At 45.4% G+C, this 27,715-nt stretch overlaps 1 protein-coding gene across 1 annotated transcript; it reads right to left on the reverse strand.

Moving 5' to 3' along the window:
- RRP7A (ribosomal RNA processing 7 homolog A) lies at positions 1–27,378 on the reverse strand. Its single transcript, XM_089660736.1, has 7 exons — positions 27,223–27,378; positions 23,453–23,595; positions 15,481–15,603; positions 14,082–14,205; positions 11,904–12,001; positions 7,221–7,419; positions 1–392 (listed from the first exon to the last, which is right to left on the reverse strand). The coding sequence occupies exons 1-7, from the start codon at positions 27,260–27,262 to the stop codon at positions 307–309; spliced, it is 813 nt and encodes a 270-aa protein (XP_089516862.1). The 5' UTR covers positions 27,263–27,378; the 3' UTR covers positions 1–306.
- Positions 27,379–27,715: the final 337 nt, after the last annotated feature.

The following is a 27,715-nucleotide window of genomic DNA, read 5'->3' on the forward strand; positions in this document are numbered from 1 at the left end:
AAGAGTTTGAGGAGTTTTAATGAAAAATATTTCAGCTGCATGGAATTTGAAGTCGCAGACATGTCTGGTTGTGGATTCATATGAAAAAATACTGGTCTCAATTTTAAATATTAGGAAAAAAATATAAGACCTGCTTGGTCAGAAAAAGAATATTTTTTATTGACCCTTAAAAAAAAAATCAAATATTTAAAAAGTCCTGTCTTGCTTTCAACCTTGGATATATTTTTTCTGCTCCTGTTTGTTGTGGCAGTTTTCACAGATGCCTGCTGGAAACTTTGTGCTGCATCTTCTATTGTGGCAAGTCCTTCAGTAAGGCCGGAATTTCCTTTGCGCTCGCATAATTGCAATCTTCTGCTTATCTTCCTCAAACTTTCTATGTAGTTCAGCCAAGTCTGGAAAAAAACAAATAAGAAATCTAATCAGATGCAATCGGTTTGTTGTGCCCATCCTGATTGTTGGAAATGGGGTACACCTTTCCACATCAGATTTCAGTGGCACTTCACTCTCTCAATCAACACTGAATATTTGTAATCCTTATGTAATCCTTATGCTGCTAGTATAAATACATTTCTACAGTCGCTTCCTGGTTTCTGGCCTAGGCCAAAATGTCCTAATACATTCCAGGAGTCTTCATGGAAGCAAGGGCTATAATCCTGCTGATCACCGCCATTACTAGTATAAAACAAATTGAAAAAAAAAAAATCTCAGTATCTATACCGCCATTTGTAAACGCTATAACTTTCACGTAAACCAATTAATTTACACATAATGGGATTTTATTTTAGACATGGAGCAGAATACATTTTGGCCTAAATTTATGACAAAATTTGATTTTTTTTTTACTGGATGTTTTATAGCAAAAAGTCAAATATATTGTTTTTTTTTTTCAAAATTTTTTTTTTTTTTTATAGCACAAAAAAACCCCTCAGAGGTGATCAAATAGCACAGAAAGAAAGCTCCATTTGCGGGGGAAAAAGGACGTAAATTTCATCTTGGTGCAGCGTTGCATGACTGCGCAATTGTAAGTTAAAGTAACGCAGCGCCGTATCGCAAAAAATGGTCAGGAAGGGGGGGAAATCCTCTGGAGGGCAAGTGGTTAGCTACCAGGGTGCTCATCAGTTCATTCAGTACTATAAACCGTCAGCCGTGGTAGATGATGGTAGTTGTAGTCTATCCATTCCCAGGAAACTGTGAATGAATGCTGCGCCGTGTGGACAGAGCCCCGCACCAGGGGCGGACTGACAACTCATAGGGCCCCCGGGCAATAGGGGATCATGGGGCCCCTGTGTCTTTGCCCAAACTCAAAAAAGCCTATGAAAAAGGTACCAGGGGCTCCCTGGGGCTCATGAGGCCCCCTACTGACCCCGGGCCCTCGGGCAGTGCCCGAGTTTCCAAATGGTCAGTCCACCCCTGCCCCGCACATTTTAAAAAATTATGACAGCGAGTGCGGGGAAAAGATCCCACACCTGCTGTCACACCAAGAGAGGGTGAGGGGGAACTGGCGGCAGGAGATAGAGCAATTTGCATGCTCCTCCCTATATATGGATGTAACATGTTCCGAAAGGTAAACTTATCCTTTAACTAGTTGCCGACCGCAGATAGCCGAATGACGGCTGCACTGCGGCCGGCCAGTTCTGAGTGGACGTCATATGACGTCCTCCCAGAACGCGCTCTCCTGCGCGCCCCAGGGGGCGCGCACCCGGCGATCTCCGTGATCGCTGTGTCCTACGGACACAGCTGATCACGTGATGTGGTAAAAGGCCAATCACAGCGGCCTTTTACCACGTGATCAGCGGTGTCCAATGACACGCTGATCAGAGGGAAATGCAAGTGCCGGTTCTCGGCTGCACTTTCCTCACGCTGTCAGATCGTGAGGAAAGTACTGCTGAGAACCGGCAGTTGTCAGAGCGGGGATCGGCACCGATCATCAGGGCACTGATGATCAGTGCCCTGATGATCGGTGCCCAGCAGTGCCACCCGCAAGCTCTGCCCACCTGTGCCCAGCAGTGCGCCCACTAGCTCCGCCCACCTGTGCCCAGCAGATCACCCACCTGTGCCCGGCAGTGCACCCACCTGTGCCACTCTGCAGTGTCACACACCTGTGCCCAGAAGTGCCACCTACCTGTGCCCAGAAGTGCCACCTACCTGTGCCCACCCACCAGTGCTGCCCACCAGTGCCACCCACCAGTGCAGCCCAGCAGTGCTGCCAGTCAGTGCCACCAATCAGTGCCCAGCAGTGATGCCAGTCAGTGCCGTCTATCAGTACCCATCATCAGTGTCACCTATCAGTGCCGCCTATCAGTGCTGCATATTAGTGCCGCATATCCGTGACACCTCATTAGTGCTGTCTATCAGTGCCGACTATCCGAGCCACCTCATTAGTACTGCCTATCAGTGCCCTTTAGTGCTGCCTATCAGTGCCGCCTATCAGTGCCCATCAGTGCTGCCTCATCAACGCACATCAGTGAAGGAGAAAAATTACCTGTTTGAAAAATTTTATAATAGAAACAAAGAAACTTTTTTTTTTTTCAAATTTTTTGCAGTTTTTTTATTTATAGCGCAAAAAGTAAAGCGCCCAGTGGCGATTAAATACCACCAAAAGAAAGCTCTATTTGTGAGAAAAAAATGATCAAAATTTCATATGGGTACATTGTTGCATGACCGCGCAATTGTCAATCAAAGTGCGGCAGCGCTGAAAGCTGAAAATTGGCCTGGTAAATAAGGGGGTATAAGTGCCCGGTAGGCAAGTGGTTAATGGAGTGTTGCACTGTATGATAAAAGCTAAAATTTGGGGTTCTAAAAAAGATGACCCAATTTTTTATTTCCTTCATCACCTAAAAGTAGTAGTAAAGGCTAACTATTCTTAAAAATGTTCCATTCCTCTTTCTCCTCCCCATGCTGCATAGCCTGTATTAAAAAAAAAAAAAAAAAAAAGGAACAAAGAAAACCTTTTTTTTTTAACCCACTCTGGTGCAGTCCTGTGATTCAGCAGTTCCGAATTCCCTGTGTAAGGGGGCCCTCAATGTCGGCTCTGAGTAAACAGAGTTGTGACATCAAACGGCAATGTGAAAGCTGCTATTTTTCCCAGCGACTTGGTGTGCGCATGGGCATAATCCTGCCTGTTCCTGACCCAGCTTGTATTCCGGCCACAGCCTGTTCCTGACCCAGCTTGTATCCCGGCCACAGCCTGTTCCTGACCCAGCTTGTATCCCGGCCACAGCCTGTTCCTGACCCAGCTTGTATTCCGGCCACAGCCTGTTCCTGACCTAGCTTGTACCCCGGCCACAGCCTGTTCCTGACCCAGCTTGTACCCCGGCCACAGCCTGTTCCTGACCCAGCTTGTATCCCGGCCACAGCCTGTTCCTGACCCAGCTTGTATCCCGGCCACAGCCTGTTCCTGACCCAGCTTGTATCCCGGCCACAGCCTGTTCCTGACCCAGCTTGTACCCCGGCCACAGCCTGTTCCTGACCCAGCTTGTACCTCGGCCACAGCCTGTTCGTGACCCAGCTTGTATCCCGGCCACAGCCTGTTCGTGACCCAGCTTGTATCCCGGCCACAGCCTGTTCGTGACCCAGCTTGTATCCCGGCCCCAGCCTGTTCCTGACCCAGCTTGTACCCCGGCCACAGCCTGTTCCTGACCCAGCTTGTACCCCGGCCCCAGTCTGTTCCTGACCCAGCTTGTATCCCGGGCCACAGCCTGTTCCTGACCCAGCTTGTACCCCGGCCACAGCCTGTTCCTGCCCCAGCTTGTACCTCGGCCACAGCCTGTTCGTGACCCAGCTTGTATCCCGGCCACAGCCTGTTCGTGACCCAGCTTGTATCCCGGCCACAGCCTGTTCGTGACCCAGCTTGTATCCCGGCCCCAGCCTGTTCCTGACCCAGCTTGTACCCCGGCCACAGCCTGTTCCTGACCCAGCTTGTACCCCGGCCCCAGTCTGTTCCTGACCCAGCTTGTACCCCGGCCCCAGCCTGTTCCTGACCCAGCTTCTTTTTGTACCTGCTGAATCATCTTTTCCGCTGACCGTGGTTTATGCCTGTCTACCTGTTGCAGACCTGGCCTGCTTCTTGACTACTGCTTTAAAAATGTTTCATTTCTTCAAAGCCCGGTAGCCTAAATAGGCTGCTATATAATTTTTGCTAGATATCCCTCAGTATCACACAGTTTATTTTTCTGCAGCCTGGATGTCAAGTTCAGCCATAAAGGTTCTGAAAGACAAACTATCTTCATATTAACCAGCTGCAAACTTTGGGCGTGTTAGATATGTAAAAAAAAATGTCATCATTTTACACAGTGCATGCATAGAACGTCCAGTCCTTCTGCTGCCGGGAGTCCCCCTGTCCCATTACATGGCAATTCAGCTCTTATCACAAACACACTGCTGAGTACACAGTGAAGGTCCTGACTGCTGGAGCTGTCAAAAAAAAAGCAGTCTGACAATGTCAACAACACATAGCCAATACAGAAAGAAGAACTGAATGTTCCTCAGTTTCAGCTCTTATTAACCCTTAGTTTAATCTAATCAGCCCTAATTAAAGGGTTACTAAACCCAGGACCCTGCATTCACTATATTTGGTCTCCCCGAACCCTGCATTCACTATATCCGGTCTCCCCGGACCCTGCATTCACTATATCCGGTCTCCCCGGACCCTGCATTCACTATATTTGGTCTCCCCGGACCCTGCATTCACTATATCTGGTCTCCCCGGACCATGCATTCACTATATCCGGTCTCCCCGGACCCTGCATTCACTATATCCGGTCTCCCCGAACCCTGCATTCACTATATCTGGTCTCCCCGGACCCTGCATTCACTATACCTGGTCTCCCACAGTACACACAACATGGAAATGCAATTATTTTAGTAAATATAAACTGCTAAATACCTTTGCTCATCAGCAGTATATAGCAGTCTTGTGACTTTTATCAGTGTCCAGCAGAGCACTGGTTAAAGCCTGTAGGGGTTTTCTTTCTGCTCTAGGAAAATGCAGTACCCCCGGACCCTGCTGATTGGCTCTGTGCTGATCACATGCATTTTCCCAAGAGAAAAAAAAAAAAACACCTTTCTAGCAATACACAACAAATTGAGCATGTGCAGAGTGACTCCACATGATATCTCTTATCGGGAGATAAGAGGGGGACACTGGAAGAAGGAGAAGAAAGGATCAAACAACCTTTTCACACAGTGCAGAGTATTAACCCATTAGATTCCACAGTGAGTATAACAAGCATGCTTTACTGCATATACAGACTGATTGTACTGTTGTGGGTTTAGTAAAACTTCAAGTTTAACCACTTGCCGCCCTGCCACTGTAGAAATATGGCAGCAGGGCGGCACGGGCAGGCAAAACCACGTTTTAAAACGCGTGTTTTGTAAACAGATAGGGGGCGCGTGCGAGGCGCACCGCCGCCCTATCTGTCCCGCCGATCACCGCTGTGGATGTCAGTCGCCGGTTCACAGCCGGTCCTTACCGGCTGTTTCCCGGTGATCATCGGCAAACAGTGACAGAGAGCACAGCTGCAGTAGCTGTGCTGTCTGTCACTTCCCTGACAGCTCGAGGACGAGCTGATCGAGAAAGAAGAGTTTCTCTTTCTCGATCAGTGATGTCCCGTGCAGCACACACCCCCGCCCCCTAGTAAAACACTCCCCTCACTCCTATAACCCTTCCCTGCAAAATAAAGTTAACCCCTTCCTCCCCAGTGCCATTAGTACAGTGTCAGTGTTTTTTTTTTTCACTGATCACTGTATTAGTGTTTTTGGGGATGTCAGTGACCCCAAGTCAGTACCCTTCAATGTCAGAATATCCGCTGCAGTCCCGCCATAAGTCGCTGGTCGCTGCCATAAGTCACTGATCGCCACCATAATTCGCCGCCATTATTAGTATAAAAAAAAAACCTAAAAATCCCAGTATCTTTCCTGCCATTTGTAAACGCTATAACTTTCACGTAAACCAATTAATTTACACGTATTGGTTTTTTTTTTTTTTAGCAAAGACATGTCGCAGAATGCATTTTGGCAGATATTTATGACTAAATTTGATTTTTGCATTTTTTTTTACTGGACATGTTTTATAGCAAAAAGTCCAAAATATTGTTTTTTTTTCCTCAAAATTGTCAGCCTTTTTTTTTATAGCGCAAAAAATAAAAACCGCACAGGCAATCAAATACCACCAAAAGAAAGCTCAATTTGTGGGAAAAAAAAGGATGTAAATTTAATTTATGTACCATATTGCATGACCGCGCAATTGTCCGTTAAACTAGCGCAGCGCTGTATAGCAAAAAAATGGCGTAAATTGCAGTATCTATACCATAGTTTGTAGACGCTATAACTTCCACACAAAACAATCAATATACACTCATTGGGATTTTTTTTACCAAAAACATGGAGCAGAATACATTTTGGCCTAAATTTATAACCAACTTTGAGTTTACTATATATTTTTTATAGCTGAAATTAAAAAATATTGTTTTTCTTCAAAATTTTTAGCCTTTTTTTGTTTATAGCGTGAAAAATAAAAAGCGCACAGATGATCAAATACCACCGAAAGAAAGCTCTATTTGTGTGAAAAAAAGGACGTAAATTTCGTTTGGGTGCAGCATTGCATGACCGCGCAATTATCAGTTGAATTAGTGCAGCGCCGAGTAGCAAAAAGAAGCCTGATCATTAAGGGGGGTAAATCCTCTGGAGGTCAAGTGGTAATTGTCTAAGGATTGCAAAATTGTATTTGTAATTGTATCCCCTATTGTACAGCGCTGAGCAAACCCTTTGGCGCTATATAAACTCGATGTAATAATAATAATAATTGCAAAAAAAAAAAAACATTGTTGCAAGACATCCTTAAACAAAACTATATGTATTACATTGTTATCTTAAGTAATGACAAAGTTATTGCCGAATAGACAGGCCCATAGCAGAAATGTAAAAAATTGCTCTGGTCCATAGTGGTGAACAGATGTGGGAGGCGAGGTGGTTATACACAAATATCATTGTCATTTATAGTCACACTTTATGCATTCTGCTTTATATGGTCTGATCTGTACAGTGATGGAGAAAAAAAAAAGTGTTTGCTGGCTAAATCCTAAATGTCATTCATTTTCAAGTAATAACTGATCCTACGCTTACTACACTTTGTGGTTGAGCATTATTATCTTTCCTGATACAAAATAAAAAAAAAGTAATTCCCATAGGCACATATTTCTGCTGTAGAAGAGAAAACCTACATTCTTTTTTGCTTTTGCGACTCTGAAAGGCATAGAAGTTCAGCAGTTCCTTCTGGCCTCTCTTCTTCTTTTCTTTTTCTGTCACTCGAATATTGGCAGCTTCGGTTCTTGCTAAACCTGGACGGCGTCCTTTCCTTGTAACTGTCACCCAGCCTTCCTCATCTGGCTCCTCTTCTTCCTTGGCTTCTTCTTCTTTTTTCTGTGCAGATGACAAAAAGAGGACACCCAGTGTTTTGCCAGTCATTTCTATTTTCACCTTTTACGTTATCCATGATACAGCTAGAAGGTGGCAGAAAATCAAAACTGCCTACATACATGCATAATAGTTGGCACTGGTTTTCATTGTTTTAAATGATAGGTTATATAGTTTAGATGTTTTTTTTTTTATATTATGAGCATGAAGTATTTGCACTTTATATTTATTCATGAGTATGAAATATTCGCATTTATGATTTGTCTATCTTGTTGATTTTTAGCAATATGCATGTTTCATTTATATCTTCACGTGGTATTAGTTGAGTATTTATATTTTTGAGTGCTACACTGTTGTATGGTCGTATCATATAGTTTACCTGTTGTTAAACCCTGTTACACTGTACACTCCTGCAGCACCAATGTTGATTCTGATGGGACAGAAAATGCAGCTTCTGGTAAGATTGGCAAGTCAATACCATAGCTATGCTACATAGTTACTCTGGCTGAAAAAAGACAAAAGTCCATCCAGGACTTTCTTAAAGCAATCCACTGAGCTGGCCAGAACCAACTCTTGAGGGAGTCTATTCCACATTCTCACAGCTCTCACTGTAAAGAAACCTTTCCGTGTTTGGAGACTAAATTTCTTTTCCTCCAGATGTAAAGAGTGCCCCCTTGTCCTCTGTGATGACCTCAGGGGGAATAACTCTACACCGAGTTCACTATATGAACCACTGATGTATTATACATGGAGATCATATCCCCCCCTTATGTATTATACATGGAGATCATATCCCCCCTTATGTATTATACATGGAGATCATATCCCCCTTATGTATTATACATGGAGATCATATCCCCCCTTATGTATTATACATGGTGATCATATCCCCCTTATGTATTATACATGATGATCATATCCCCCTTATGTATTATACATGGTGATCATATCCCCCTTATGTATTATACATGGAGATCATATCCCCCCTTATGTATTATACATGGTGATCATATCCCCCTTATGTATTATATATGATGATCATATCCCCCTTATGTATTATACATGGTGATCATATCCCCCCTTATGTATTATACATGGAGATCATATCCCCCCTTATGTATTATACATGGAGATCATATCCCCCCTTATGTATTATACATGGAGATCATATCACCCCTTATGTATTATACATGGAGATCATATCCCCCCCTTATGTATTATACATGGAGATCATATCCCCCCTTATGTATTATACATGGAGATCATATCACCCCTTATGTATTATACATGGAGATCATATCCCCCTTATGTATTATACATGGAGATCATATCCCCCATTATATATTATACATGGAGATCATATCTCCCCTTATGTATAATACATGGAGATCATATCCCCCCTTATGTATTATACATGGTGATCATATCCCCCCTTATGTATTATACATGGAGATCATATCACCCCTTATGTATTATACATGGAGATCATATCACCCCTTATGTATTATACATGGAGATCATATCCCCCCTTATGTATTATACATGGAGATCATATCCCCCTTATGTATTATACATGGAGATCATATCCCCCCTTATGTATTATACATGGAGATCATATCCCCCATTATATATTATACATGGAGATCATATCTCCCCTTATGTATAATACATGGAGATCATATCCCCCCTTATGTATTATACATGGTGATCATATCCCCCCTTATGTATTATACATGGTGATCATATCCCCCCTTATGTATTATACATGGAGATCATATCCCCCCTTATGTATTATACATGGAGATCATATCCCCCCTTATGTATTATACATGGTGATCATATCCCCCTTATGTATTATACATGGAGATCATATCCCCCCTTATGTATTATACATGGAGATCATATCACCCCTTATGTATTATACATGGAGATCATATCCCCCCCTTATGTATTATACATGGAGATCATATCCCCCCTTATGTATTATACATGGAGATCATATCACCCCTTATGTATTATACATGGAGATCATATCACCCCTTATGTATTATACATGGAGATCATATCCCCCTTATGTATTATACATGGAGATCATATCCCCCATTATATATTATACATGGAGATCATATCTCCCCTTATGTATAATACATGGAGATCATATCCCCCCTTATGTATTATACATGGTGATCATATCCCCCCTTATGTATTATACATGGTGATCATATCCCCCCTTATGTATTATACATGGTGATCATATCCCCCCTTATGTATTATACATGGAGATCATATCCCCCCTTATGTATTATACATGGTGATCATATCCCCCTTATGTATTATACATGGAGATCATATCCCCCCTTATGTATTATACATGGTGATCATATCCCCCTTATGTATTATACATGGTGATCATATCCCCCCTTATGTATTATACATGGTGATCATATCCCCCCCGTATGTATTATACATGGTGATCATATCCCCCCCCTATGTATTATACATGGTGATCATATCCCCCCGTATGTATTATATATGGTGATCATATCCCCCCCGTATGTATTATACATGGAGATCATATCCCCCCCTTATGTATTATACATGGAGATCATATCCCCTCTTATGTATTATACATGGTGATCATATCCCCCCTTATGTATTATACATGGAGATCATATCCCCCCTTATGTATTATACATGGAGATCATATCCCCCCTTATGTATTATACATGGAGATCATATCCCCCCTTATGTATTATACATGGAGATCATATCCCCCCTCATGTATTATACATGGAGATCATATCCCTCCTTATGTATTATACATGGTGATCATATCCCCCCTTATGTATTATACATGGAGATCATATCCCCCTTATGTATTATACATGGAGATCATATCCCCCCCTTATGTATTATACATGGAGATCATATCACCCCTTATGTATTATACATGGAGATCATATCCCCCTTATGTATTATACATGGAGATCATATCCCCCCCTTATGTATTCTACATGGAGATCATATCCCCCCTTATGTATTCTACATGGTGATCATATCCCCCCCCTTATGTATTATACATGGTGATCATATCCCCCCTTATGTATTATACATGGTGATCATATCTCCCTTATGTATTATACATGGAGATCATATCCTCCCTTATGTATTATACATGGTGATCATATCCCCCCTTATGTATTATACATGGTGATCATATCCCCCCTTATGTATTATACATGGTGATCATATCCCCCCCCTTATGTATTATACATGGAGATCATATCTCCCCTGTATGTATTTTATATGGAGATCATATCCCCCCTTATGTATTATACATGGAGATCATATCCCCCCTTATGTATTCTACATGGTGATCATATCCCCCCCTTATGTATTATACATGGTGATCATATCCCCCCTTATGTATTATACATGGTGATCATATCCCCCCCTTATGTATTATACATGGTGATCATATCCCCCCTTATGTATTATACATGGAGATCATATCCCCCTTATGTATTATACATGGTGATCATATCCCCCCTTATGTATTATACATGGTGATCATATCCCCCCTTATGTATTATACATGGAGATCATATCCCCCCCTTATGTATTATACATGGTGATCATATCCCCCCTTATGTATTATACATGGTGATCATATCCCCCCCTTATGTATTATACATGGTGATCATATCTCCCCTTATGTATTATACATGGAGATCATATCTCCCCTGTATGTATTTTATATGGAGATCATATGCCCCCTTATGTATTATACATATATATTCAACATTTTCATTTAGTACCTTATACCTGGAGCTTATCCCCCACCAGACATACACACTCCTCCTCCCTTTAGAGTCTTTCTTGTGCATTTTAACCCTTTACACCTGGCTACAGCTGCTGCTTTCAACAGGTCATGACACCTAGGGGTTTATTTACTAAAGCTGGAGTGTCCAAAATCAGACTCCCTTCTGCATAGAAACCAATCAGCTTCCAGGTTTCATTGCCAAAGCTTCATTGAACAAGCTGAGGTTAGAAGCTGATTGGTTTCTATGCATAAGGGAGTCTGATTTTGGACTCTCCAGCTTTAGTAAATAAACCCCCTAGTGTCAGCAGACAGTGCTCCTGATTTTCCGGCACTGCGATTGGCTGCACAGTGGCGTCGTCATCGGGAGTTGCATCTACTGGTTCCTGGTCATCAAGAGTGGACCACAAGCTGGTGGTGACCCCTCAAACATAACAGCAACACGGGCAGCTGGATGTTAAGGCCCACCTGCCTTGCTGCTGCCTATATGCATAACACTGTTTTAAAGGGGTTAAAGATCTTTGAGAATTAATTACTTCACAATACATGCAGCTATAGAAGTCAGAGATGGTTTGTTTGAAAATTCTTTTTTTAAGGTAACCATTTTAACTCTCTGTATATTATTTGTTGCTAAATTGTGAAAAAAAAAAAAAAGTTTTTAAAATCTTACCTCTGCAACTTTCTTGTCATATTCCTGCATGTATTGCTCAACTTCAGCTTGGAGTTCAGCAACATCAATGAGGGACTTCTCATAACCTTCTATCCAACCTGCAGAAAAAAAAATCATAGTGCATGAAACATTTTTAGGAGAGATTGCTTATCTGCAAACTGGCGGTAATTCTTTTAGCATTTGTTGGGATAATAACAACAGGGTCTAAAAGTTGCTGTATGTAATACAAATGCTGGGTGCAATAACTAAAATCAAGTCATATACACACACACAATCAACAGGTAGTCGCACACAATCAACAGGTAGTCGCACACAGGTACTTTTAATCAGCATTTATAGCATTACATATTCTACGCATGTGAAAGACCCTCTACCAAATGAATACCTGCCCTGGCACATCATAGCATTTGCTCGGTACTCCAAGAAATAACAGAATCCAACTGCAATATCCTTGCACTGTCAAAACCTCCACTTTTATTATCACGTGACACACAGAATATATCTTATAGTCATCATAATCTGCATAATAACACACACCAATAATAATGTGAGCATTACAGCATGAAATGGACATATCATTTGACAGCGTCACAGCATAGCATTATTACATTACCAAAGCTATGTTAGAAGCTGGAAGGTACAAATGCCATCGGAACCATACTGCCCAGGGGGGTCACAGGGAAGCCGTAATTGCGATCGACTGATGAGCCCATATAGCCTTGGCAAAAATCCCAGCAGCAGAGCGTCCCCTGGCAACTTGGGGGCTTCCTAATCAATCTCGCCTGAATTCCCGGCTTTTAAACCATTTTTTTGGAAGCTTTCCAATACTGGGCAGGCGCCACACCCACCACAGGAGGAGCTAGCAGAAAGGTTCTGCAAGGATAACAGAGTCACGCTCAACCACCATATTGATCCCACATCGTTATCTGAAAAGTCACATTTTTGCTTCTTATGTACCCTAAACCTCTTCTCATCTACCCCAAACTTATTCTCATCTATCCTAAAGATTTCTAACTTATCAAGCAAGTAGACGTCTTTAAACAAATTCTTATGTTCTAATGTGACAAGATTTTTATCTTACTCTAAGCAGAATATCTTGTGACCAGGGGCGGACTGACCATTCGAGCACTCGGGCACTGCCCGGGGTCAGTAGGGGGCCCCATGAAATGCCCCTAGTACCTTTTTATAGGCTTTTTTGGGTGTGCTTTGAAGGTGGGCAAGGACACAGGGGTCCCATGATCCCCTACTGCCTGGGGGCTCCATGAGTTGTCAGTCCGCCCCTGCTTGTGACTCTATTCCTTTGGCTTAGAGAAATGACATTAGTCACCTCTCATGCTCCTGGCATTTGGGCAACAATGCTTTATTGTAAAAATTACCCAAGAAAAAAAGGGTCCAAGGCCAACACATTTCATAGGCATTACACTGTAGTAAGAATTACCTGAACTACGCGGTCATGTCGATACTGATACCAAAACCTTCATAAATTAGGTGCAGTCCATACTGCCAGAAAATGTCATAATCATTTTATAGAATTCCCCATAGAATTGCTTTTTATATATTAGAATAGTCTGTCAAATGCTGAATGGTGGGATTTTAAGAGCATTTAAACCAATAGGAGCAATAACGAGCCGAAAAAGAGACCCCGTGTTCACTATGCAACAGAGCAAGGGACCCGGAGAGCGGTGAGCACTATAATAGTGGTGAATACTACAGTGATTCTTTGTTTCCACAGCGGTCCCAATGGTATGGCATATGCATATTAATGTTGGTCAAAGCTGGACAAATAATAACAGGCGTGCTTTGGAATTTCCCGGAGAAATAGCCCATGGCACTATATGGCATACAGGCAAACTTGTAAAATACTCAAAGGCAGTATTAGCTTTAAACACTGCGTCTATGGAGCGTTCGGGATCAAAGCCTGTGAAATGTAAGCAAAGTTGCAGGATTTAAAGTGGTTGTAAAGGATATTTTTTTTAATACAAATAATAAACATGGTATACTTACCTGTTCTGTGCAATGGTATTGCACAGAGGCCCCAAATCTCCTAATCTGGGGTCTTCCGCCTGTGTGGTCCACAATGGCTCCCATGTTGCTCTCAAGATACGTTAAGGTAACTCCAAACACAAGTATTAGACATTGGAATTCATCTGTAAAAGGAAACAAAACAATTCTACACACCTTGGATTCCAGTTTTTATAACATGATCCTCTCCTGATAAAACTAACGGTGTTGTAAACTTAAGGGAATTGAACTCATGAAGCGCTGAGGGATTCTTAAACACCACATAAGCTACTTTAAATCCCTGTAAAAGTAAAAAAAAAAAAAAATTATAATAAAGAACAACGCAAAAAAAAAAAAAAATCATTACATTAAAGTGGTAGTAAACCGTGTCAAAAAAAAAAAAAAATTCCCCTCCAATGTAAAGGCATAATGGGTTGGTATGTATCACAACGCATATATATGTAAAACGAAGCCCTCCAGCGGAATGCTGTCATCGCTGTAGAGGCTTCCATCTTCACCTGGTCTTCCTTCAGGGTTCTCGAGCGTTGGCCATCTGGCTGGCTGAGCCGCGATGACGTCACTCCCGCGCATGTGCATGGGAGGCTCGGGACACGGCACACTGCACTGAAGGAACGGTTTCCTTTAGAGCCGGCTGTAAAAAAAGACCCGAATATCTCCTAAACAGTGCACATTTAGGAGATATTCATTTTACTTACAGGGAAGCTTTATTACTACCACTTTAATATTTTCTGTAAAGCATGCAATAGAACCACAGTGACAGTGCCTTGGGAATACCGTTTGTCACATAAAAATTGGTTCACATTTATCAAATACATCGAAGTTAATAAAACCGACTTTCATCCCAAAAAAAAATAATGTGTGTGCACCTGGCTCCAGCCCCCTCCCTCTCCCACTAATGGATATACTTTTTTTTTTTTTTAAAAACTGCGTTTTTATTTATTGTTTGCCCTACAAGGCAGCACTTCCTCCACATAGGGCTAGGCAGGTTTGGACAGTTTTTTTCCATTAATAAATTATATCATTAAAAAAACTGCATTATTTATTTACTCTGGTTATCTTTATGTAATATGAAATGGTATTCGCCACTTTTTGTGGAAAGTTGTATATTATACTCCAAGAATATTTTAATATGTGTACAGAGTTAGCTATATATATATATATATTAAACCTGTTCTGAGAGAGATATGGATGTCAATCACCTTGAAATGGACATTGATCTACACCTGAAAATCATAGTTGCCAACTGTCATGCCAATCCTCCAGCTTTAATAATACCAAGTCACTGGCCTGAAACAAGTATGTAGTAAGCAGTCAGAACTTTTAATCTGAATACTTATTTCACGTCAGAGTCTTAAATCCAAAGAATCTGTATGACAGCCAAGGAACTAGGAAATTCAGAGAGAAAGGACAGCAAAGGCAGCCTCAAAGTTTCCCTAAGTACAGGTTCCCTTTAATCCAGGTTACTAAATAATACATAAGACTGAATTACATTTTTTTTCATCCTATACAACGGATTCAATAAAAAATGACCCTGTGCTGATTTATTCACACTCACCTTTAGTGCATTCAGGTTGAAGAATTTTGAAACGGCATGATCGTTTACTGATGGAGTGGGCCTCTCAAGTACTTCCACAGATTCCACATGACCACAACAACTGAAAATTCTAGATAAACATTTCTAAAAAAAAAAAAACAATAAAAAATATTTATATATATATATATATATATATATATATACATACATACATACATACACACACACAATATATATATGTATGTACAGTGTGTGTGTATATGTCTGTATGTGTGTATATATATATATATATCACAAGATAGAAAATGTTACACTCAATCCCAAACTTTCACCCGATCAAATTATGTACAACTCGTGTCAGTCTTTAAAGAGGATCTGCAGTCCCCACCAAGACTTTTAATTATTATTATTATACAGTATTTATAAAGCGCCAATAGTTCACTCAGCGCTGTACATTACAATGGGAGACAGAACATGTGACAGAACAATACCAATACAATGCAAAACATGAGGGATTGAGGGCCCTGCTCTTTCGAGCTTACAATCTAGGAGGGAGGGGATGGTGGCACAGGAGGAGATAGCTGTGGGGGATGGAGTGGTTGGAATAGTGGAGGAGGTCGGCAAGTTAGCAGGGGGTGGGGTAGGCTTCCCTGAAGAGATGGGTTTTCAGGGTGTGCCTAAAGGAGAGAAGAGTAGGTGATAATCTGATGGGTTGGGGCAGGGAGTTCCAGAGGATGGGTGACACCCTGGAGAAATCCTGGAGGCGGGCATGGGAGGAGGAGACCAGGGAACTAGAGAGAAGGAGGTCTTGTGAGGAGCGGAGTGTGCGTGTTGGGTGGTACTTGGATATTAGGTCAGTGATGTAGTTCGGGGCAGTATGGTGGACAGCTTTGTACGTCAGCGTTAGGATTTTGAATTTGATCCGTTGCGCAATCGGAAGCCAGTGGAGGGATTGGCAGAGGGGGGTGGCGGAGATGGAGCGGTTGGAAAGGTGAATGAGTCTGGCAGCCGTATTCAGGATGGACTGAAGCGGGGATAGCCAGCGGCGAGGCAGGCCAGTGAGGAGGGAGTTGCAGTAGTCGAGTCGTGATATGATGAGGGAGTGGATGAGCTGTTTAGTGGTTTCTGGGGTTAGGAACGTGCGGATTTTGGCGATGTTGCGGAGGTGGAGTCTGCACGAGTTTGTTAAAGATTGGACTTGGGGCTGGAAGGATAGGTTGGAGTCCAGAATGACACCAAGTACTCTGGCCTGCAGGGCGGGTTTGATGGTAGCGTTGTTGGATGTGACGGAGAAATCAATGGGGGGTGGTGTCCGGGCTGGGGGGGGAAGACAAGAAACTCGGTTTTGGAGAGGTTCAGTTTAAGGAAGTGGAGCGACATCCAGTCTGATATGTCGCTCAGTAGGTGTGTGATTCGGGCTGAGACCGAGGGGGTGAGGTGGGGGGTTGAGAGATAGATTTGTGTGTCGTCGGCATAGAGGTGGTAGTTGAAGCCGTGAGAGTGTATGAGTTGGCCAAGGGAGGAGGTATAGATGGAGAAGAGAAGGGGCCCGAGGACAGAGCCTTGAGGGACCCCAACAGAGAGGGGGAGTGAGGGGGAGGTGGTAGCATTATAGGTAACGCTGAAGGAGCGTTGTGACAGGTAGGATGAGAGCCAGGAGAGAGCAGAGTCTCTGAGGCCGAGGGAGTGTAGTTTTTTGAGGAGGAGGGGGTGGTCGACTGTGTCGAAGGCCGCAGAGAGGTCAAGAAGTAGGAGCACTGAATAGTGGCCATTAGCTTTGGCGGTTAGCAGGTCGTTGGAGAGTTTGAGTAAGGCGGTTTCGGTGGAGTGTAGGGGACGGAAGCCGGACTGTAGGGGATCGAGGAGGTTGTTGTCGTTGAGGTGAGAGCATAGGCGGGTGTAGACTAGGCGCTCGAGGAGTTTAGATGTAAATGGGAGCAGGGAGATGGGTCTGAGGTTGTTCGGGTCATTGGGGTCCAGGGAGGGCTTTTTAAGTATGGGGGTGATGTGTGCATGTTTCAGAGGGGAGGGGAAAGTGCCTGAGGAGAGGGAGAGATTGAAGCTGTGGGTGAGGGAGCGTAGGATGGAGGAGGAGGAAGGACGTAGGAGTTGTGAGGGGATAGGGTCGAGGGGGCAGGTGGTGAGGCGGGCATCAGAGAGGATCTTGGAGACTTCCTCGATGGTAGTAAGGTCAAAGGTGCGGAGTGTGGGGGGAGCTTCGGTATGAGGAATGTAGGGTGGGGTGGAAGAGGAGGTCAGAGCAGTGGTGGGGCCATGGGAGAGGGGTGATGAGGGGGTAGCTGAGTGAGGGTGAAGGGGGTTGGAGAGAGTTTGAGCAGCGACAAAGTCCCTGCGGGTTATGTCGACGGGGAGGGGGGATAAGGGGGTAGCTGTGTGAGAGGGGACGGGTTGAGAGGGTGTGTGAGTTGCGGCAATGTCCTTGTGAATTGTGTCAATCTTGTTTTTGAAGTGATTGGCAATCTCAAGGGCGGTGAGTGAGGTGCTGGGTGGAGGTGGGGGTGGAGAGAGTAGAGAGTTGAAGGCAGAGAAGAGTCGGCGAGGATTGGAGGAGAGGGCCTTGATGAGGGTCAGGAAGTAGGCTTGTTTGGCAGCATGGAGGGAGGAGGTGTAGGTGTGGAAGGCAGATTTGTAGCGGGTGAAGGCTTGTTGGGATTTGGTTTTGCGCCATAGTCGCTCCAGGGCACGACTTTGTCGTTTGAGGGTTTTGGTGTGATCAGTCTGCCAGGGCTGGAGTGGTCGGGGTCTGATGTTGCGTGTGGTTAAAGGCGCTAGTGAGTCAAGGGCTGTTGAGAGCGCATTGTTGTAGGTGGTCAAAGCCAAGTCGGGGCAGGACAGGGGGAGGATGCGGTCGTGGAGTTGATCAGCTGCAGAGAGGAGGGGGGCAGGGTTAAGGTTGCGGAGGTTACGGCTGGTAGTAGTGTGACATTTGGAGGGGTAGGCGTTGGAGGACGAGGAGATAGAGAAGGTGATCAGGTTGTGGTCAGAGAGAGGGAAGGGGGTGTTAGTGAGGTTGTGGGGAGCACAGCGGTTGGAGAAGACAAGGTCGAGGATATTTCCGTTGGAGTGGGTGGTGGATTGTATGCACTGTGCAAGTGCAAAGGAGGAGGTTAGGTGGAGGAGACGGGCTGTGTCTGGGTTGTCGAGGTTGACAGGGATGTTGAAATCCCCAAGGATGATGGTGGGTAGCTCAGAGGAGAGGAAGAAGGGTAGCCAGGAGGAGAAGTCATCCAGGAAGCGGGGTATGGATCCAGGAGGCCGGTATATCACAGCAATCTTCAGGGGGGTTGGGAGAATAGTCGGACGCAGTGGGCCTCGAAGGAGGAGAAGGATAGGGAGGGGGGTTTGGGAGGACTCGGAAGGTGCTCTGCGGTGACAGGAGCAGACCAACCCCACCACCTTTACGACCGTTAGGCCTGGGTGAGTGGGTCCAGGTGAGATCTCCGTAGGAGAGTAGAGTCAGTGGGCTGGATCCAGGTTTCCGTGATCGCTAGGAGGTTGAGGGAGCGGGAAACAAAGAGGTCGTGGATGGCGGTAAGCTTGTTGCACACCGATCGGGCGTTCAGGAGTGCACATGAAAATGGGGGGGAGATTTTAGGGAGCAGGGGGACAGATACTAAGTTGCTGGGGTTGCAGTAGGACGTGGAGGCGGGAGGGTTTTGTGCGGGTGAGGGAGGTGGTGGAGGGCCAGGATTCAGGGAGATGTCCCCCGCGGTTATGAGGAGGAGAAGGGTGAGAAAGGTGGCATGGGAGCGGGATGTGCAGGAGCGTGAGAAACTACTAGTGGAGGTGTTGGGGTCAGTGGGAGAGTGGAGTAATAGGAGGAGGTGGTGGGTGCCATAGAGGGGCGAAGGAAGCAGTGAGGACACAATATACAATTGTTTGGGAGGGGCAGAGGGATATAGTGAATGGATTTTGGGAATGGAGGAGAGGAAAATGAGAAGGAGGAGTGGAAGAGGCATTCTGGGGAGGTGAAGAGAGCAATAGTAGGGAGATGATAGCAGTGAGGGTGAGATGTACAGGTTGTGGGGTGGAGCAGAGGGGTAAAGAAATGAGATTTGGGAACAGAGGATAGTAATATGATAAGGAGAAGAGGGGTGTATTATATAAAGGTACACAGAGTGGGTCTCAGGTATGTAAGATGTTTCCCAGGGTGTTTGCTTGCAGTCTTCCAGCATGCAGTAGAGCTTCTTGCTGTTGTTGTGTCTTCCTGCTGCTTAAGTTCTCCTGCTTTAGTTCAACTGCTGTGTTTAACTGCTTCTTCTATGCACTCCTTCTAAGCCGCACTCACTCTGAAGCAGCACCCCCATCAGAGACTGTGCCCCCCATCAGAGATCTCCCCCATGAGCTGATCTAAATTTATAGGGGGATGCTCAAATGCTCAAGTGTGTGTGATATATACACACACACACACATACAGACATATACACACACACTGTACATATATATATATATATATACACATACACACACATATATATATGTATGTACAGTGTGTGTGTATATGTCTGTATGTGTGTGTGTGTATGTGTATATATACAGTATATATATCACACAAGATAGAAAATGTTACACTCAATCCCAAACTTTCACCCGATCAAATTATGTACAACTCGTGTCAGTCTTTAAAGAGGATCTGCAGTCCCCACCAAGACTTTTAATTATTATTATTATACAGTATTTATAAAGCACCAATGGTTCGCTCAGCGCTGTACATTACAAAGGGGGACAGAACATGTGACAGAACAATATCAATACAATGCAAAACATGAGGGGATCGAGGGCCCTGCTCCTTGGAGCTTACAATCTAGGAGGGAGGGGATGGTGGCACAGGAGGAGATAGCTGTGGGGGATGGAGTGGTAGGAAGAGTGGAGGAGGTCGGCAAGTTAGCAGGGGGTGGGGTAGGCTTCCCTGAAGAGATGGGTTTTCAGGGTGCGCCTAAAGGAGAGGAGAGTAGGTGATAATCTGATGGGTTGGGGCAGGGAGTTCCAGAGGATGGGTGACACCCTGGAGAAGTCCTGGAGGCGGGCATGGGAGGAGGAGACCAGGGAACTAGAGAGAAGGAGGTCTTGTGAGGAGGGGAGTGTGCGTGTTGGGCGGTACTTGGATATTAGGTCAGTGATGTAGTTCGGGGCAGTATGGTGGACGGCTTTGTACGTCAGTGTTAGGATTTTGAATTTGATCCGTTGCGCAATCGGAAGCCAGTGGAGGGATTGGCAGAGGGGGGTGGCGGAGATGAAGCGGTTGGAAAGGTGAATGAGTCTGGCAGCCGTATTCAGGATCGACTGAAGCGGGGATAGCCAGCGGCGAGGCAGGCCAGTGAGGAGGAAGTTGCAGTAGTCGAGTCGTGATATGAGGGAGTGGATGAGCTGTTTAGTGGTTTCTGGGGTTAGGAACGTGCGGATTTTGGCGACCATCCTTACCCAGGCCGGTTCTTCACTGGTCTTCGGGTCCTAGGCACCAGCATGTTTAGCAGCTCCACAGCCAGCTTCCGCTTTGTGAATGGTCCCGCAGCCTTCTGTCCCAGGAGGTTGTGGGCAAAGAGTGGGGAAGGGCTAAACTTCTGCTTGGACTGCCTGGGGGAGCCGAGTGGAAGTGGGAGCGGGTATTCGTTAAAACCAGGTACCCGCTCTCTCAAAAAAAAATGTATTTTGTCAAAAAGTGGTGGTGATGGGGAGGGGGGTTTGAGGTGGGAAAACAGAACTTCTCCATTTGGCCGAAGTTCTGCTTTAATGTTATCTTGCATCAAACTGCAATATATCTGCATTTAGCTGTCAGACTCAGGCATGTAGGTTGATCTGATAGAGAGTTGGGTTACTCGTGAGAAAGGAAGTGGTAGGAAATCTTAGAAAAGGATAGCCAGTGCTGTGTTTAGTGTGCCTTCCATAGCTGGGACAGCAACACATCTAGTAGGCATGGTGAGGAGAATGCAGGTAAACCTAGACCAAGCTTTTTCAAACTTCATTCCCACAAAAGGAAGCCCTAAAATAATTTTCAGGTCTTGGGGAACCTTTACTAAAACCAATTTATTCATAGTCAATGACAAAAGTGCCATGTACATTGGTGGTCATTAGAAAGAATGCACCCCTTACAGCTGTGGTCAGAATGGCATCCTTACATACAGAAAAACAGCCTGTGAGTAAAGAACCAACAAGAAGGTCCACCAGAGGACAGATCTGCAGCTTGAAAACAGTAATATTTATTGACAAATAATATACCATATCAAAAATACAATAATAAATCCTTACATACAGCTACAAAAAAAAAAAAAAATCATTAGTGTCATTCTGCTGGCTTAGCCAAATGGTGTTGAACCAGAAGTATGTAGGCCCAGGGGCGTCCCTAGGGTTGGTGTCACCTGGTGCGTTAACACTTGGTGACACCCCCTCCGACGATCCCCACAGAATGGATCAGATCTGTGCATTGAGCATAATGGATCGGAGTAAGATCCATTACGCTCCCCAATCCGCAGATCCGATCCATCCTGCGGGGACTGTCGGCAAACAACCTATAAGGGGTGACACCGGACCCGCTCCACGAAAAGGTAAGTTGTAAAGAAAGCCGACGATCCCCGCAGGATGGACGGGGATCGTTGGCTTGCTTTACAATTTACTTTTTTGTGGAGCGGGTCAGGTGTCACCCCGTGCTGTAGGTGTCACCCTGTGCGGCGCGCACCTCCCGCACCTTCCTCGGGATGCCACTGTGTAGGCCCCATCATAAGGGAGGCCAATTAACCCCAGCTTAAGGAACCTCAAGCAACCTCTCAAGGAACCCTAACTGAGAATGGCTGGTCTAGATGGGGATCGTTGGTGGTAATAAGGGATTCAAATTAACACACTTTACTAAGGAAAATGTGCCTGTCCTTGCAAGCCCTGCCCCCTCATCAGACTGGGGGGTGATATACTGAAAGAGCCTTTAAAAAGTCTGGGGAGAGGACCATAAATGGTGCCCAAAAAAGCTCTCCGACATCAGGGGACCGGACTCCTGACAACACAGAGCTGGGTGCCATTTACAGACCTCTCTGCAAACAGTTTAGACGTTCTCCTCTTCCATGTTTCTACACTTTAAGGCAGTGGCGTATTTGGGTTTTGTGCTGCCCTAGGCAACACACAAATTGGACACCCCTCCTCCTTGACGGAGAGAGCCCTTTAATGACCCCCCCCCCCAGCGACAGAGAGAAAGACACTCACCTTCACAGATCTGGCCATCCCCAAGGAACACCAGCTGGGCTCTGCATACACCATACAGCCTCTCGGATCCCACCTGGTCCCCATACTGCATACTTTACTTCTTCTGGGGGGCAGTGATGCCCCCCTAAAAAATGCCGCCCTAGGCAAATGCCTTGTTTGCCTTGTGGTAAATACACCCCTGTTTTAGGGCTGTTTAGAATATTCCTTTACCATGGCTCTTACTGTGTCCACGTCAGAGGTTACCGTCCCTTCTAACATCTCTGCTTTTGCTGGATACCTAGTGAGAGTGTCTTTAGAATCTGTTGGTTTGACCCGGTTTTCCATTGGAGAAGTTATTCCCGATTATATGCTCTGATCGAGCCACTTTATTGAAAGTGCAATTTTCCTTCAGCTCAGGTTCCCTAAGCAATGTGAGAACTTGTATTCAGCTTTATTAACCAGTATAAGACTGGGAGAGGAAAAAGCAGCATAAGGAGCCAATCAGTTGTGCTGAAATGCTTATGTAAATAACATTAAGCATACTGATTGGAGGAGAGGGCAGAATGACAGAGAGATGAGCTCACCAGTCTGCTGCTTCTACATTCACTGTCCAGTCACAGGCTGGGGGAGAGACAAGACCTGCAAGTGGCACTTAACTGCAGCAGGTAAAAATCAGGTCTCCTGTCCTGCTGGACAGTGCTGCGGTGTGTAAATATCATGTATGGATCTCATCTGTGTAATTTAGCTGTTTTCCTGTAGGTCAGTTTTAAATAATTGAAGTAAAAAGTCACAGATTGATTCTTACCTTTGTGCAGTATGCTGGGATGTTAATTACAAATAAAGTGTTGTTCTGTAATTGCGATTTATCCACCTGGCCCCTTACTTTGTGCTCTTTTGCATACAAGTAGTGCTGTGAAGTGTGCTCTGCGGAGAACTTCACTGGAATACCTGTTTAACAAGAAAAAAAAACACTTTTAATGACATTATTCAAATACATTCATTATCTTGGTAAAAATATGGTATCGTTACACACTCACCGGCCACTTTATCAGATACACATTGCTGGTGCCAAGAAAATCTCCTCCACACCATGACACCACCACCAGCCTGAACCATTGATACAAGGCAGGATGGATCCACCACACCATGACACCACCACCACCACCAGCCTGAACCATTGATACAAGGCAGGATGGATCCACCACACCATGACATCACCACCACCAGCCTGAACCATTGATACAAGGCAGGATGGATCCTCCACACCATGACATCACCACCACCAGCCTGAACCATTGATACAAGGCAGGATGGATCCACCACACCATGACACTACCACCACCAGCCTGAACCGTTGATACAAGGCAGGATGGATCCCCCACACCATGACACCACCACCACCAGCCTGAACCATTGATACAAGGCAGGATGGATCCACCACACCATGACACCACTGTGAGATGGGGAAACAGCTTTCATTGTTTGAACACCGATTGAAGCAAATTAAAAATGTTCTGACATTCTGCAGTTTAGCCACAAGATGTCGCTGTTTTGTTCTAACACAGCCTCAGACTACATAGAGATTTCTTTATTCATGAAGGGGAGGGGTTAGAGACTTGGAGAGTGAACAGGAAAAAGGAGAGAGAGCAGCCATGCTTGAGAGAGAGAAGGGGGGCTGTGTGATCGGAGAATCCGTTGCCATCCAGCTGTGAAGACTGCCCTCCGTAATCAGAAATCCCATTGAGTGAAGCTGATGGTGTTCAAGACGCTAATCCTGTCCAAAGAGGGGAAGATTGGCTGCCAAAAAGCTGATGAGGACAGAGGAGCAAAGCAACATACATTGCTGATAACATCACATGATTGGTGGAGAGACAATGTGCTGTTCAGAGTCATCAGCGGCTGCAATACATGCCCGGGTCGGTAAGAATTGTGCACGCACCTCCTTTCAGTGTTGGCGCCTATAAGACTGAGTCCAGGCCTATAGTTAGTTAGTTAGGGTCTCTGTTTGTGTCAGGCCACAAGTGTTATTGCTGATTATTGGAAGGACTCCACAACTTAAAGTGACATTTCACATTGGAGAGCTGATAAAATCCTATAAACTCAAGCCAGACTGGGGTTTTGCTCAGAAGGAATACTCAGGCACGTGCTACAGGACCAGTTATGGGAGGGGGAATACTGTAGATCTGTGTAAGATTGTAAGCTGTTGTGCTGCACCGCAGGCTAGCCCATACCGTACACCCATACACCCATTCCTGCTCTGTAGGGTAATAACAGGTAAGGTGTGGCAGCTTAGTTGTGCCCCCAGTAGGTAAATTACTAAACTTTCTACCTTCACCCATCAGGAGGCGCCGTGCTGTGCAGCACAAGGGTGTCAGCCTTTCTGGGTGTATGTAAATATATTGTATGTTCCAGCATTTGTGGTTGTGTTTATTTGCCACATCTTAGTAAAATTCTGTTGTGACAAAAGCTGGTGTTGGGGTTGCTTTCCTCGTTCGTGACTTCACTGTATCCTGGGGAGCCCACCCCGGTACACGGCTTACACCACCACCACCAGCCTGAACCATTGAAACAAGGCAGGATGGATCCACCACACCATGACACCACCACCACCAGCCTGAACCATTGATACAAGGCAGGATGGATCCACCACACCATTATACCACCACCACCAGCCTGAACCATTGAAACAAGGCAGGATGGATCCACCACACCATGACATCACCACCACCAGCCTGAACCATTGATACAAGGCAGGATGGATCCACCACACCATGACATCACCACCACCAGCCTGAACCATTGATACAAGGCAGGATGGATCCACCACACCATGACACCACCAACATGAACCATTGATACAAGGCAGGATGGATCCGTGCTTTCATGTTGTTTACGCCAAATTCTGACCCGACCATCTGAATGTCGCAGCAACCAGTCGGCCCGTTCTCCTCTGACAACAAGATATTTTCTCCACACAACTGCCGCTCACTGGATATTTTCTCTATTTTGGACCATTCTCTGTAAACTGTAGAGATGATTGTGCGTGAAAATCCCAGTAGATCAGCAGTTTCTGAAATACTCAGACCAGCCCGCCTGACATATTCAAGGTCACTTAAATCCCCTTTCTTCCCCATTCTGATGCTCAATTTGAACTTTAGCAGGTCGTCTTCACCATGTCTAGATGCCTAAATGCATCGAGTTGCTGCCACTTGATTGGCTGATTAGCAGATTGTGTTACCAAGCAATTGAACCGGTGTACATAATAAAGTGGCCGGTGAGTGTACATTAAATATACATATATATTAAATTTGGACTCTGGCACAACAATTTGTAAATATGTATTTTCCAATAGTCACAAAGGATATCTACGTTTTATACAACAAATGCCTTTGCAAACACAGATATCATCTTATAAACGTTTCGGCCACCGAAATTTCGATGCATCCCTAATAAGCTTATCGGCTTTGTGATGTAAGGGGGTGGGGCTGTGATGGGGGCACCTGATGTGAGGGGGTGGGGCTGTGATGGGGGCACCTGATGTGAGGGGGTGGGGCTGTGATGAGGGCACCTGATGTGAGGGGGTGGGGCTGTGATGAGGACAGGTGATGTTAGGGGGTGGGGCTGTGATTAGGACACGTGATGTAAGGGGGTGGGCTGTGATTAGGGCACGTGATGTGAGGGGGTGGGGCTGTGATTAGGACACGTGATGTGAGGGGGTGGGGCTGTGATTAGGACACCTGATGTGAGGGGGTGGAGCTGTGATTAGGACACCTGATGTTAGGGGGTGGGGCTGTGATTAGGACACGTGATGTTAGGGGGTGGAGCTGTGATTAGGACACCTGATGTTAGAGGGTGGGGCTGTGATTAGGACACGTGATGTTAGGGGGTGGAGCTGTGATTAGGACACCTGATGTGAGGGGGTGGAGCTGTGATTAGGACACCTGATGTGCGGGGGTGGGACTGTGATTAGGACAGGTGATGTGCGGGGGTGGAGCTGTGATTAGGACACCTGTTAGGGGGTGGGGCTGTGATTAGGACACGTGATGTTAGGGGGTGGGGCTGTGATTAGGGCACGTGATGTTAGGGGGTGGGGCTGTGATTAGGGCAGGTGATGTAAGGGGGTGGGGCTGTGATTAGGACACGTGATGTAAGGGGGTGGGGCTGTGATTAGGACACGTGATGTAAGGGGGTTGGGGGCTGTGATTAGGACACGTGATATAAGGGGGTTGGGGGCTGTGATTAGGACACGTGATATAAGGGGGTGGGGCAGTAATTAGGACACGTGATGTGTGTTACATCAGCAATTCCCATCAGAACCCCTTCAATAGACCCGAGTGTAGGTCACGCCTGACTTTAGTGCTTGCTACGATGCCAGAGGTCCTAGCAACCAATGACTGCTGCTCAGCTGTCGTCCATCGGTGCAGATCGGTGGACTGACGGTTCATACTAGGTCTGGATCGGCACCGCCATTCATTGAAGTCTGACCTACAGTCCTACGAATATCATATAGGGAAGGATCCATGAAAGGCGGCCTTATGCTGCACTGCCCCAACCCCCACCCTACCGGACATGTACCTTTATATCCAGCAGGGGCCGCACACTCCCGTTCCGTCATTGTCCCTCTGATATCACCCCCAGAACCAGCTCGGGGTCTTCTATGCTCACACACGTGAGTGTATTTCACTCATGGCGCACGCGCACTTCTTTACTTCCAGCGCTTCCTCAACACGTGCCGGAGGTAGACATCATATGACCCAAAGTGGCCCCTCCTCGGCCACGCCCCTAGGAACGCGATAGGCTAGTTCGCTTAGTCCGTGCTTAGCAAGGAAACCGGTCTCCCTGGAAACCGGTTAGCGTGTGGGCGAAGCAAATAATTCCGGCGACCATCTTTGTTATTGGAAAGCGGCTCATTCCACCTATGTGCAGTGTAGGCAGCTAGGAAGTAAAGTATAGGGAGAGCACTCAGGTGGCCATCTTTATTATGGTGAAGTGACTTGCTCTTACTATGTGTTGTGTGGGCAAAGAGGAAATGTTATGCAGAGCAGTAATAGCCACAGTACACCCCAGA

Source organism: Staurois parvus, unplaced genomic scaffold (genome assembly GCF_062004578.1).
Source record: "Staurois parvus isolate SC_StPar_1 unplaced genomic scaffold, SC_StPar_1.0 ptg001270l, whole genome shotgun sequence".
In the NCBI taxonomy this organism is placed as follows: domain Eukaryota; kingdom Metazoa; phylum Chordata; class Amphibia; order Anura; family Ranidae; genus Staurois; species Staurois parvus.

Bases quoted from the DNA above. Each gene is read 5' to 3' on its own strand.
- RRP7A (XM_089660736.1), bottom strand. From the start codon at position 27,262: ATGACGGAACGGGAGTGTGCGGCCCCTGCTGGATATAAAG. The intron at 15,604-23,452 runs GTAAGAATCAAT...TTTTTTTTTTAG, and splicing joins TCCCAGCATACTGCACAAAG to AAATGTTTATCTAGAATTTT. The intron at 393-7,220 runs GTAGGTTTTCTC...GTTTTTTTCCAG, and splicing joins TCGCAAAAGCAAAAAAGAAT to ACTTGGCTGAACTACATAGA.